Below are 14,790 nucleotides of genomic sequence, written 5' to 3' on the forward strand. Positions count from 1 at the left end.
TTATTTGTGGCCATGTGTGTGCCGCACTGAGTGTATGGACCAGAGTACAACTTGCAGGAATCACTTCTCTCTTCCACAATGTGGCTACTGTGATGGGATTTGGGTCACCAGGTGGCAAGTGCCTTTACCCACTGAGTTGTTTTGCCGATTTAATGATGTCTCCGGATGTCTAACTGTACGGGCTTCTCTGGGCTGTGGAGAGGAATTTGTATTCTGATTCTGTTGGATGGAGTATTATGTGCGTACCTGTTAGATTCATTAGATCTATGGTGTAGCTTAATTCAGATTTTGTTGTGGTTGTTGATTTTAGATTGGGTGTCTTATATAATGATAAGAGTGGGTAGGATATCCAAGTTTACCAATTGCTGTTAAATCGGGGCTTATGTGACCTTTTATGTTCACTAATCTTTGTTTTGTGAAATTGTGAGCCCCAATGTTTGGTGCATATAGACTTACAGTTTGTATATGTTGTTAATGAATTGTTTCACTTATTCATATGTAATACAGTCTCTTAAAACCTTGTATAATTTTGGTTTATTAGCTCTTAGAGTTGAATGAAAAAATACCCAGAAATAAAAGAATAACTATGCTAGTTTTGGTTTCCCTTTGCTTGATAAGTATTCTGATGCCCTCTGTGGGTATTTTTCCTAGTCAGGTGCATTTCTTGGTCATAAATTGATAAAAGGTTTTATAGGAAGCCTTTTTCCTATGAAAGACTTGGGTCACTTTTGAAGTGTAGTCTGCTAGTTTGTATCTTTTTGTTGGTGAGTTCAGTCTATTTACATTTAAGGTTCTTGCTGAAAGAGGTTAATTCTTTTAATCATGTTGATTTTCTAGTTGGTCGAGTTACTTCTTATTTTCTTTCTACCCTATTAGTATTAGGGGTTTTCTCATACAATGATTTTTTTTTTTTTTTTAGTTATCCCACAGTGCTGGGTTGATGGATATAAACTGCATTAGTTTGTTCTTGCCCTGAGATACTCTTATTTCTCAAGTCTCTTTTATGAGACAGATTTAATTGATCCAGCAATTATGGTTGCCATGTATTTACTTTTAGGCCTTGAAATAATTTTCTCCTTCCTTCCTTGTATCACAAAAGTTTATTTTATAAAAAAGTTTCATAGGAAAATGACCAGACTAATTTCTAAATCATAGTCAAACAGGCCCTTTAGTGAGGGATGTGAACTCCTGCTTAAGAGCCGTTGCTTCCAGCTTTCCAAGAGAGGTTTGTAGTATGACTCTGTTTTCCTCTAGTTGCCATCTCCACATACTTAGCATGAGATTTATAAAGATATGTGTTGGTTTTGAATTATCTGTATGGCCTAATAATTGTTTATTATCAGGCCTATAATTATAATTCAGTAAAACCCGCTAGCAATCAATTATGATACCACCGACACCTGTTATATTTTAAAATAGTCTTAGTTAACCTGGGGCAGGGCAGACATTAATCCTCTAAACTGCTTTCCATAGTGGGACAGGTGTGGGATCCCTGCCTCAGTCCCATGCCATCTGTTTCTAATAACTTCTATCAAGCTACCTCCCATCCATTATCCCAAATACTTGCTAATGTTCTTCATCTGGGCCGAATCTTCCGTCCATGCCAGCCACGTGCTTTTCTTCCATCTAACCCATAGTGACCTTCCTCTTCTCTCCTTGGGTCTTTCTTCCTCCTCTTCCTCCTCCTCCTCCTTCTTCTCTTCTTCCTCCTCTTCCTCCTCCTCTTCCTCCTTCCTCCCAGGGTTCCTCTCTCTCTCCAAGCCAGGGAACCTTAGCCACACTTAGCCCATCTGCCCTGCCCAGGTGGGATGGCTTTTTATTAATTAGCATCAAAATACATCAGACCATCCCCCAACAGATCTGCCTGCAGTGTTTCTTGGGTATATCTGCCACTATTTAACCTTAGCAATAGCTTCTTGTCTATAACGCTTTATGCTTGGGAGGGTCTGGATAGGCCTTGCTCAGGGGCCTCCTCAGCAGCTTTGGTGTGACCTCACACTCAACTCAGCTGGGCTTCCATGCTGGAGCTGATAGCTCATTTCAAGCTTTTTCGTTAGGTTTGCTGATGAGAGTGCTGAATTTTTTCTGATGTGCTTGCCTTTGTAGGTGAATTAGTAGTTTTTCCTTATAGCTTTTTAATATTATTTGTCTTTTTCTTTCTTTTTTCTTTTCTTTTTTTGAAACAAAGTCTATGTAACCCTAGTTGGTTTGGAACTCACAGAGAGGCATCAGTCTCCCTCCCAAGCAATAAAAGGCAGGCACCCCCATGCCTGGCCCTTGCTTTGTACTTCTGATACCTTGGCTGAACCTGTCACCTACAGGTTCTTCTTGCTCATCCTTTTTGGAGTTTTAGACACAAGTGTTTCACTATCCTTTTCTTTAAAATTTGGACATATTCTGTCTCAGCTCCCTTTTTCTTCTTTCTCTCTCTCTCTCTCTTTCTCTCTTTCTTCCCTCCCTTCCTCCTCCTCCTCTTCCTCTTTTTCTTCTTTTGATTATAGCTTTGGTCTCTTCATTATATCTTGGATGTTTTGCTCATCTTTTTTGAGTGTTTGTTTTTCCTTTATTACTGCTTAAATATAGTATTTCCTGAATCTTTTCGTTGATCTCTGATTTTGTTCAATTTTTTTTCCTGATTGTTTGAGTCTCCTGCTGAGACTCCACCATGCTTTAATTTGATTTAATTAGTTTTTCATTTTCACAATTTTTCTTTACCCTAAAAAACAAACAGCCTCCCCCCAAGAAAACCCAAACACTATTTTCTTGCTGAAATAAAAAAGACAAAAATACGAAAACCAAGGGTACTGACTTTCTCATCCATATTGATGATGGTTTCATTCATTTGGGTGGCTTTCTTCTCTCTTTGTTGCTGTTTTCCTGTCTAGGTTCTGGGTTAATTTCTTCACTTCACTCGTCTGCTTATTTGTATAATGTGAGGTCTTCATCCAGCATTTAACCCATTTCAGTACTTTTGAATTTACTAGTTGTTATGTTTTAAAAGTGACATATAATGCCTTGCTTTTTTCCCCCGTTTTTTGTGGTTTTGTTTTTTCCGAGACAAGGTTTCTCGTTGTAGCCTTGCTTGTCCTGAACTCTCTTTGTAGACCAGGCTAGCCTCAAAGTCACAGCCATCCTCCTGCCTCTGCCTCCCTGAGTGCTAGGAATAAAGACATGTGATACTATTCCTGGCTTTTGCCTTGCTCTTATTTATTTATTTATTTATTTTTTATTAATTTATTCATATTATATCTCAATAGTTATCCCATCTCTTGTATCCTCCCATTCCTCCCTCCCTCCTGCTTTCACCCTACTCCCTTCCCCTATGGTTGTGACTGAGGGGGACCTCCTCCCCCTGTATATGCTCATAGGGTATCAAGTCTCTTCTTGGTAGCCTGCTATCCTTCCTCTGAGTGCCACCAGGCTTCTCCATCAAGGGGATGTGGTCAAATATCGGACACCAGAGTTCGTGTGAAAGTCAGTCCCCACTCTCCACTTAGCTGTGGAGAATGTCCTGTCCATTGGCTAGATCTGGGTAGGGGTTCGATGTTTACTGCATGTATAGTCCTTGGCTGGTGCCATAGTTTGAGCAGAACCCATGGGCCCAGATCCTCCTATCATAATGTTCTTCTTGTAGGTTTCTAGGACCCTCTGGATCCTTCGATTTCCCCATTCTCCTATACTTCTCTCACCTACAGTCCCAATAGGATGTCCTCCCATCCATCCCACTTTTCTGATAAGTAAAGATTTTCATGGGACATGCCCCTTGGGCTAGTGAGTATATACCATTAGAGTCTTTCTGCTTCTGGGTTAACTCACTCATTATAATCATTTCTAGTTCAATCCATTTATCCACAAATTTTGGGAATTCCTTGTTTTTAATAGCTGAGTAGTATTCCATAGTGTAAATGTGCCACAGTTTCTTTATCCATTCTTCTACTGAGGGACAGTTAGGCTGTTTCTATGTTCTGGCTATTGACTTGCTCTTTTATGTTCTTTGTTTTTTAAGTTATGATCTGTATTTCTTGCTTTGTAGATTCCTTTGGCTTTTATTTGGAAATCTTTTTATTGAGCATCCTGGCCTGGAAATTACTTTGTTGATTAGGCTGGCCTCTGACTCACAGAAATCTAGCCACAGAGCTTATCTCTAGAGTTCTGGAATTAAAGGGCCACCTAGTTTTTGAAGGCTCAATGTTGATTACCACTCAGAGAAGAGGAAAGGTTTATCAGCAGTCACAACAAATGCTACAAGATACTTAAATACATTTAAAATCAGTTAAAGTCCACCAGTGTATCACTAATGATCATCAAACAGAGAATGGCAAAACAGAGTGCATCAATGCGTTAAAAACAATTTAGTGTAAGACTATACTATCTGGTCTTCAACCCCATCAGAGACTTGAGAAGGGATAAAACTTAAATACCTGAGTGAACTGGAAGTGTAGGTTAGCACCTTCCAAAATGAAAAAATGACTGAGACAGTTTACTGCCTGAACAGTCACCCAACACTCTATAATGTTGGAGCATCATCTTTGGCCTTTTAGCCCAATATCTCTGACAGACATATTTGCAAGGCAGGAACTATTGAGGACTTGCTTACCCTATCTTGGCAGAGTTCAGTCGTCAACTGTGCCTGCATCCAAGCTTGCCCGTTTTTAGTCAGAATTCTGTCGGTGGTAGAAACAAGCATGTTTTGCCTAGTGGCTGCTTTGCCACATTTAAGACAACTTCATAAGGAAGTTCTTTGATGCTCATCATCATCTTTGAGGTAGGCTAGGTGTTGCCAGGAGTTAACCTGTCTTGTCAAAGAAACTTTAGAATAAAAACATCTTTAAATTGCATATTCTGTAGGTCTCTGAGGCTTTTCAAGCTTAGTTGGTTAGGTATTAAGATGTTTTTAGATCAAGATAGATGTTTTAAGTTAATAGAGATGAGATACAATAAATACTGATTTTCATTCAGAAATTTAGACCCGACAAATAGGAAAGGTACACTATTCAAGTTTGACAAATACAAATAGCCAAATCACTATGAATGTAACATTTATATAACTCCTGATAGTCTCATGGTTCTTCTTGTTTTATGTAGTTTATTTTATTCATGTGTAATAATATAAATATATATGTTAAAATTAATAAAAATAATAATACAGAAGAATAGCAGGCTACCAAGAAGAGACTTGATACCCTATGAGCATATACAGGGGGAGGAGGTCCCCCTCAGTCACAGTCATAGGGGAGGGGAGTAAGGGGAAAATGGGAGGGAGGGAGGAATGGGAGGGTACAAGGGATGGAATAACAATTGAGATGTAATATGAATAAATTAATAAAACATATTAAAAATAATAATACATTAAAAACAACAACAAACCATTTAGTGTAAATGTTGGTGTAGTAAATGGATGAGATAGAGGTGACAGGGAGAGGGGAGATCAGGAGCAGATGATACTTAATCAAAGAAAAAGGAGGGGTGGGGTGTTTGTTACAAAGAAGAGAAAATAGCAAACTAGAAAAACAAACACCAAAGCTAGAGTTAAAATCCTGTGGTCAGTATATGCTTGCTGAGCATACAAGGCCCTAGATGTAGTGCCCAGAAGAGCCTGGATGGATGGATGGATGGATGGATGGAGGGATGGATGGATGGATGAAAGCTAGTAATAAGTTTAAATATAAGAAGGGGAATAGAATATAACCACAGAATATGAGTAAGATTCCATCTTCATGCTGTAGAAAAATAGACAGCAAAAAGGGAAACAGGCTAGATCAGAAGGGAAACAAAGGAAAAGCAAAAGTGTCCCCTGCAGTGGAGTTCTATATTGAATAATAGGAGAAAGTGAGCTGAGCAGCCAGTTTATTCCCTGCTGCTCCTGACTGGCCGCTTGACCAGCTGCCCCCATCCGTGCCTTTGCAGTCACATGAGAGAGATAGTTGTGGCATGGTAGACCAAAGCAGGCGTCGGCTGTTGTTGCTCATGAGTTCTGTATGTCTAAAAGAAAAGGATGCACTGTATTAGCAGACTGTCTGTGCTGGTTTTTATTGTTCATGTTTACTCAAGCTCAGACTGTGTGCTGCACAGTCCTCTCCCATATATGGTCGCCAAACACACTGGGTTAGAATTAGTCAAAAGAGGGATTTGTGTAAGCAAAACTGTCTACCACCTGAAGGTTTTTCTGGTTAGATGCAGTAAGAGATACCCGTGGTCTCCAGCATGACCTTCCACTCTTGCTCTGTGTCCAGTTCCTTCTCCTGATTGCTGCCAGTAGCCCCACTTACCTGACAGATCTCTAGATTTAGTGACAAATCTGTAATGGCACAACTCTGACACTTGCATTAACTCCTGAATTGAATGTTAGCATTACAGGTATGCACCACCACTCCTAGCTGATGTACGGGTTTTATTTTGGGGGGAATTGTGCTAGAGATGGAATCCAGGGCTTTGTGTATGCGAGGAAGACAGTCTACTAACTGGGCTAAATCCCCACCCTGCAAGAAAATGAAATTTAAAATTTAGCTATTTTAATGGGCCTGAATACATGTCTCAGCAGTTAAGAGTACTTGTTGCTCTTGCAGAATAACTGAATTCAGTGTCCATCATCTTCAAGGTGGCTCACAATTGTCTGGGCACCAGACACACGTGCATACATACACATGCAGATAAAATATTTGTACACATAAAATAAAAATAAATCTCAAAATTAATCTCCTTTTTTTGAGATGCAACATTTTTTATTACCAGCGATCTACAAAGTTTATGTTTTATGTACATCATTGCTAGCACTTTTAATTTTTAAAAAATTTTGATATTATATTTTAATTGTACTTATCCTTTCCCTTTCTTCCCGCTGAACTTTTCTCCCATATGCCTCTCCCTGTTCTACTTCAAAATTGTGGCTTCTTGCTTTTAAAAAAAAAAATCAGTTGTTGCATACTTATATATATGCATATGTACATAAGTCTTCCTAAAAATAACCCATTGAGTTCATATAATGTTAATTGTATGTGTGTCTTCAGGGCTGACCATTTTAAACTGGTCAGCCAGTTGTCCTCTTCCTTTACTTGAAAATTAAAAATGGAAGCTCTGCAAAATAATGTCTCTGAATAAATAAGACATTATTGGCTTTGTTTTGTTTTGTTTTTGAGACAGGGTTTCTCTGTGTAGCGTTTGTTGTTCTGGACTCAGTTTGTAGACCAGGCTGGCCTTGAACTCATGGTGATCCACCTGCCTCTGCCTCCTGAGTGCTGGGATCACAGGCAAACGCCACCACACCTGGCAGTAAGACATTATTGTTTGGGTAAGATTCCAGTTTGTTGTACTGCATCAAGATGAAAAGGTTCTTCTGTGTAGGTTTATAAGTATAATTGTTTCTACTCACATTTCATTGACTATGCCGTTATATGATTCTATGATAAAGAAAACTGGAAAATAAAATACAAGTTTTTGATTGGGAGGGGGAAGGAGAAATACATGTTAGCTCAGTGCTGACATTTCCTCCCATTCCTGTGGTGCGAAAATATGTGTGGTCTGTAAATTGAAAATTAAAAAACAAAACAAAAAACCAGGTAGATGAAATTCTAGAATATAATAGATGACTGAAGATAATTATCTTATTCAAGTTTAACTCTATATGGCTTTTTAAACAAATTGTTTTTTGTTTGCCTTTTTTTTTTATTTGAACCTAGGTCTTTGCATGTTCTAGATAAGTGCTCCACCACCGAACAAGATTCCTAGCCTAGATTCTGTATTTTAATGCAAAAACCCTTTGCTTTAAAAAGTGTCGATGGCTGCTTCTATTCAACATTGTATTTGTATTTCTAGCCACTAAAAAAGAGAGACAGAAGACAATTTCAAAGGAAAAAGTAAAACTTGTTTTACACAGCATAATTGCTTAAACATCTTTTTTTTTTTTTTAATTAAAAAAATTTTTAAATGGTTTTCCAAGACAGGGTTTCTCTGTATAGCCTTGGCTGTGCTGGACTCACTTGGTAAACCAGGCTGGCCTCGAACTCAGCAATCTACCTGCCTCTGTCTCCCAAGTGCTGGGATTAAAGGTGTTAGTTGCCACACCTGGCTCCTTGTTTAAACATCTTAAGTAATCTACAAATGGTGACTAAAGTTAATAAATGAATTTAGAAACATTGCAGGATTACAAGACCAGTATTATAAAAGGTTGGTTTTTGGGGCTGGAGAGATGGGTCACCTTTTAGGAACACTGACTGCTTTATTAGAGTACCTGGGTTCAATTCCTAGCACCCACATGGCACCTCACAACTGTATGTAACTCCTGCTCCAGGGGATCCGGTACCATCATACGGACATACATTCAGGCAAAATACCAATGTACATACAAACAAAATTATATAAAAAGTCATTTATCTATAAACTTATCCAGAATCCCAAGACTCCATCAGGTTACTTTCAAACTTTTTTAAAAAATTGCTCCTCCATCCAGTTTATTATTATTACTGTATGTGTGTACTTTGTGCATGAGTGTGAAGGTGCCAGTGCCACAGTGCGTATGAGAGGTCAGAAGACAACTTTGTGGAGATGTGTTCTCCTTTTACCTTTAAGGCTGTTCTGGAACATGAACTCAGGTTACCAGGTTTGTGCAGCAAGCACTTTTAACCATTGAGGCATCTTGTCAGTTCGACTTGTGCTTGCTTGCTTTCCTTCTTTCTTTCTTTCCTCATGTATCCATCCATTCATTCAATCACTTTACAGTCTGATTCCAGCCCCCACCCTCCTCTTCTCCCAGTCCACCCTCACGCCCTCTTCTTCCACTTCCCTTTCTTAGAGAAGGGGAGGACCCAAGGGGTACTAACCCACCCTGATACCTCAAGTCTCAGCAGGACTAAACACACCCTCTCCCATTGAGGCCTGACAAGGCAGCCGGCTAAGGGAGAAAAATCTAGTGGCAGGCAACAGAGTCAAAGACAGCTCTTACTCCCATTGTTGTTGACCAAGCTGTACATCCGCTCCATATGTTTAGGGGGGGGGGATCTAGGTCCAGCTCATGCATGCGTTAGTTTGGTAGTTCAGTTTCTGTGAGCCGGCGGGCCCGGATTGGTTGACTCTGTAGGTCTTCTTAAGGTGTCCTTGACCCCTCCGACTTCCTCTATTCTTCCTCCCACTCTTCCACAGAACTCCCCAAGCTCAGCCTATTGTTTGGCTGTGGGCCTCAGCAGCTGTTTTGATCAGCTGCTGGATGAAGCCCCTCAGAAGACAGTTATGCCAGGCTGCTGTCTACAAGCATAGTAGAGTATCATTAATAGTGACAGGGATTGGCTCTCTCCCATGAGGTGGGTCTCAAGTTAGGCCAATCATTGGTTTGCTGCTCTCAATATCTGCTTCATCTTTATTGCTACACTTCTTGTAGGCAAGAAAAATTTTGTGTCGAAAGTTTTATGAGTGGGTTGGTGTTCTCCTCTCGCCACTGGAAGTCCCATCTGGCTACAGGAGGTGATGAATTTAGGCTCCATAGCCCTTACTGCTAGGAGTCTCAGCTAGGGTCACCTCCATACCCCTGGGAGTCTGCCCTGTCAAAGAGATGCGCGCCCCCCCCCCCGAAATTTCTGTTCTGTCACCTGGTCCTCCCCTTTCTACACTCCACTCCCATCCCCAGGCCTGATTCACCCCTCCTGTTACATTCCTCAGCCCATCTTCCACCTAGTTCCCTCCCTCCTCTAATTCAGATGTCTATATTCCTCTTCTGAGTGAGAGTCAAGCATCCTCTCTTGGGTCTTCCTTGGCTTCTTTGGGTCTGTGGATTGTAGCATGTGCTTTATGGCTAATATCTACTTATAAATGAGTACATGCCATTTGTGTCTTTGTGAGACTGGGTTACCTCACTCAGCATGGTCTTTTCTAGTTCTATCCATTTACCTCCAAATTGCATGATGTCTTTGTTTTTAATAGCTGAGTAGTATTCCACTGTATAAATGCACCACATTTTCTTTATTCATTCTTCAGTTGACGGACATCCAGGTTGTTTCCAGTTTCTGGCTATTATGAATAAAGTTGCTATGAACGTAGATGAGCAAGTGTCCTTGTGGTACGATGGAGCATCTTTTGGGTATATGTCCAGGAGTGTTATGGCTGCATCCCAGTTTTCTGAGAAAGCACCAGATTGATTTCCAAAGTGGTTGTATAAGTTTGCATTCCCACCAGCAATGGAGGGCTGTTCTCTTTGCTCCACATCCTTGCCAGCATGAGCGGTTACTTGAGGTTTTTTTTGGTTTTGTTTTGTTTTAAATCTTAGCCATTCTGATAGATGTAAGATCGAATCTCAGAGTCATTTTGATTTGCATTTCCTGATGACTAAGGATGTTGAACATTTCTTTAAGTGTTTCTCTGCCAGTAGAAATGCCTCTGTTGAGAATTCTCAGTTTAGCTCTGTAACCCTGTTGAAGTTTGTGTGTGTGTGTGTGTGTGTGTGTGTGTGTAACTGTTCTTTCAGTTTCTCTCTTAATCTGGCTATCACACAAATAATCTTTTTTATATTTGTTTATAAGGTTTTACAACACAATCTTGAGCAGTTTACATCTGTTCTGAACCCTCTATGTTATCCTGACTCTGCCTTTGCCAGAATCCCCAAGTTACTTGCTTTTTAGGTTTTTGTTGTTGTTGTTGTTGCTCCAATTGACTCTTCTTCATCTCTCCGGCACCTCTGCCTGTGGCTGAGTCCCCTACTTCCTCTTCTAACTTCTCCTCCTCCTCCTCTGGCTGGCAGGAAGTCCAGCCCTATTCTCTGACCTGCTTATAGATTGGCTATAAGCTGCTTCATTGACATAACTGGGGGACAGTTGGGGAGCAGAGTTTATACAACATTTAGATAGGAAATCCTCAGAACAAGGCTTGCAACCAGATACGGCGCGGGGGGTGGTGGTGGTGGCATGGGGGGGGGGTTCAGAAATCAGCATTTGAATCACACAATAACCTTATGCCTACAGTACCCCATTTTAAAATTAGGTTATTTGGTTTGTTGGAGTATAATTTCTTGAGTTCTTTATATATTTTGCATGTTATGCCAATACCACGTTTTGTTTTTGTTTTTTAAACTATTGTTCTGTAGTACCGCTTGAAATCAGGGATGGTGATACCCCAGAATTTCTTTTATTGTTCAGAATTGTTTTAGCTACCTTGGGTTTTTTTATTTTTCCATGAAGTTGAGAATTGCTCTTTAAAAGTCTATGAAGAATTATATTGGAATTGCATTGAATCTGTAGATTGATTTTGATAAGAAGGCCATTTTTACTATGTTAATCTTCCCGATCCATAAGCATGGGCTATCTTTCTTTCTGATGTCTTCTTCAGTTTGTTTCTTTCAAGAGTTCTGTCATACAGATCTTTCACTTACTTGGTTAGAGTAACACCAAGCTATTTTATATTATTTGTGGGTATTGTGAATGGTGTAGTTTCCCTAATTTCTTTCTTGGCCTGTTTATTGTTTGTATAAAGGAGGGCTACTGATTTTTTTTTTTTATAGTTAATTTTTGCACCCAGCCAATTGGCTGAAAGTGTTTATTGGCTGTCGGAGTCCTCTGGTAGACTACTTGGGGCTGCTTACATATACTATCACATCTCCAACTAGCAATACTTTGATCTCTTCCTTTCCAATTTGTGTTCCCTTGATCTCCTTTAGTTGTCTTATTGCTCTGGCTAAAATTTCAAGTGCTATATTGAAGAGATAAGGAGAGAGTGGTAGTCTTGCCTTGTCGCTAATTTTGGTGGGATTGCTTTAAGTTTCTCTCCATTTGATGTTGGCTATTAATTTGCTGTATATTGTCTTTATTGTGTTTAGGTACGTGCCCAAGACTTTAACATAAAGGGGTGTTGGGTTTTGCCTACGGCTTTTTCAGCATCTAATGAGATGATCATGTGTTCTCTTTTTTTCCTTTGCTTGTTTATATATGGTGGATTGCACCTATGGATTGAACTATCCCTACATCCCTTGTATGAAGCCTTGATCTTGGTGGATATTGTTTTGTTTTGTTTTGATGTGTTCTTGGATTCATTTGGGGAGTATTTTTGCATCATTGTTTATAAGGGAGATTGGTGTGAATTTCTCTTTGTTGAGTCTTTGTGATTTAGATATCAGGTGACTGTGGCCTCATAGAATGAGTTTGGCAATGTTTCTGTTTCTATTTTGTGAAATAGTTTTAGGAGTATTAAAAGCATCTGGCTCTGGACTTTATTTTTTTGTAGGGGGGCAGGTGAAGATTTTTACTGACTGATTTTATTTCCTAAGGAGTTATAGGTGTCTATGTAGATTGTTTACCTGATCTTGATTTAACTTTGGTTCTGGTGGTCCATATTGCCCTGGCTCTTGTTGTTTGTGTTTTTATGTTGGCCTTTCGCCATCTGGTTGTCTCTGGTGTTGGTAGTCCTCAGGTAATGCAGGCCAGTTTGTGGGCCAGAAAATGGAGCGGCCAAGGTGCCTGTGAGGTTTACTTCTGGTGGTCCCTGCTGGCTGTAGGCCGCTGGGAATGCAGGTAGGGTTTCAGGAGTTGGAATGTACTGGGGGGCAGGGTGTAGCTCACTGCTGCTGGGCTGGCCTAGGGGTACCCAGCAGGCAAAGGCCTGGGGTGTAGAGGTCTCACCTGTCATCCTGGATGACCACAGGCCTCTGGGGATTCAGGCTGAGCTGTTGAGCTGGGGGTGGGGGTGGGGGTGAGGGTGGGGTACACAGTGCTGGGCAGAGTTCACTGATGGCATCTTTGTTGTCAGGACAGGGCAGGCTGGGAATTGGCAGAGAGGTCTCACTTGGTGGTCCCTGACAGCCGCTGGCCTCTGGGAATGCAGTTAGGGTTATGGTTCATGCAGGGGTCAGGGTATCTGCTGCTGGGCTTGCCCAGGGACACCCAGCAGGCAGGGGCCTAGGGTGTAGGGGTATGGTGGCCGCAGGCCTCCAGGGATTATTTGAGCTTTTTAAATGGGGGGAAAAATGACTCTGACTTTGTCGTAGAATGTATGTTTAACGAATGATAACTAAATATTGTTTATTTTTGTTCTTATTTCAGGCTACAGACAAGAGAAAAGCTCTAGAAGAGACCAAAGCATATACAACTCAATCTCTAGCAAGTGTTGCTTATCAAATCAATGCATTGGCCAATAATGTACTTCAGTTGCTGGATATCCAAGCATCTCAGCTTCGGAGGATGGAGTCTTCCATCAATCATATCTCACAGGTACCAGCTTATAAAGCCTTTTAGGTTCACGTTTAGTCAAATGACAGCATTTGCCTTAAGTATAGTCATACATTGTTTGATGATGAGGGCACATACCTGTTATGAAGTGTGTTGCTAGGAGATTTTACTGTGGTGTCGACATCGTAGAGAGCCACTACATCAGTCTGCATGGTATATAAGCCTATCCACTATTCCCTGCGGATGGTTGATATTGTTAAGAGTGGGGCATATAAGATGCATAAGGCTGTTGTTGCTGTAGAAAATCACAAGTTTTAAAAATGTAAAAAAAAATGTATTATTGGGCTGGAGATATGGCACAGCGATTAAGAGTACTAGCTGCTCTTCCAGAGGACCCCAATTCAATTCCAAGTACCCACACGGCAGCTCTCCAATTCCAGGGGATCCAGTATCCTTAAACAGACATACTTGCAGGCAGTACACATAAGATTAAAAGTTTTATTCCAGAAAAAAGTAGTAGCAATATACTCTAATACAGTGGTGACAAATATCATCATTATTGGGCATGGTACACTATAAGAGTGTTTCCTAAAGGACTGGCAGGGCAGCAGATGTGTTCTTCACACAGTCACTCCCATGGAACTTGAGTAATGCATTGTGCTGGGACCCGGGTGTGTCATCCTAATAGGCCTCAGCTCTCTCAGCAAGTGTAGCGTAATGACGGTGGAGATAACCTGGGAATAATGGAATCCTTACCTAGTGTTTCGCATTGATTGATTGTAGTCACGATCACTTTTAGCTTTGTTTTGAGTTGAATACGTCTGCTTTTTTGTTTGGTTATGTTTAAAATGATCTTACTGTAGCCCTGGGGGTTCCTGACTGAGATCTAGCTTCCTTAGCCTCTTTTTAAAAAGTCATTTTATTTTTTATGTATGTGAGTGTTTGCCTACAAACATGGCTATGCACCACATGATTATCTGGTGCCCTTGGAAGCTAAAAAGGCATTGGATTCCGTAGAACTGGAGTTACAGATGATTATGACCTTTGAGTTTTTTGTTTGTTTGTTTTTTAATATTTGTTTCTGCTTTTTTAAAATTTTATTTTATTTTTTTTTTTGAGACAGGGTTTCTCTGTGTAGCTTTGGCTATCCTGCATCTCACTCTGTAGACCAGGCTGGCTTAGGACTCAGATCTCCTTGCTTCTGCCTCCCGAGTGCTGGGACTAAAGGCATGTGCCACACCACCCAGCTGGAGCCAGCGCTCTTAATGGCCAAGCCATCTCTCCAGTTCTCTGCCTTAGCCTATTGAGTGCTGAGTTCATAAGCATGCACTACCAAGCTTGCTTTTACTGTGTGTCTGTGTGTGTGTGTGTGTGTGTGTGTGTGTGTGTGTGTGTGTGTCTGTGTGTTTAAAGTCTTCCTTTTACATTTGTAGACAAACAACACAAACCTGAACATTTAAGGTGTTTTGTTTTTGTTTCGATTGGGGATGGAACCTAGGACATTGTATATTCTAGTCATACCTTCTACTGCTGACCACACACCTAGCTTCTGGCTAAGCTTTATTTTGAGGTAGCCTATGGTAAGAGGCTTCTCTATCATCTTGCGTTAGCCTCCTGAGTACCTGGGATGACATTATGTCCCACCATACCA

The 14,790-nt window shown here is 40.6% G+C and overlaps 1 protein-coding gene across 13 annotated transcripts in view; it reads left to right on the forward strand.

Annotated features, from left to right (window-relative positions):
- The window catches only part of Abi1 (abl interactor 1), an 86,952-nt gene that overhangs the window by 20,026 nt on the left and 52,136 nt on the right, over positions 1-14,790 (forward strand). For all 13 annotated transcript variants that reach the window (XM_051151230.1, XM_051151232.1, XM_051151222.1 and 10 more), the window contains exon 2: positions 13,014-13,181. In XM_051151230.1, coding sequence (XP_051007187.1) covers positions 13,014-13,181 — 168 coding nt within the window. The remainder of the gene's footprint in view (positions 1-13,013; positions 13,182-14,790) is intronic.

This window comes from Acomys russatus, chromosome 9 (genome assembly GCF_903995435.1).
Source record: "Acomys russatus chromosome 9, mAcoRus1.1, whole genome shotgun sequence".
NCBI lineage: Eukaryota > Metazoa > Chordata > Mammalia > Rodentia > Muridae > Acomys > Acomys russatus.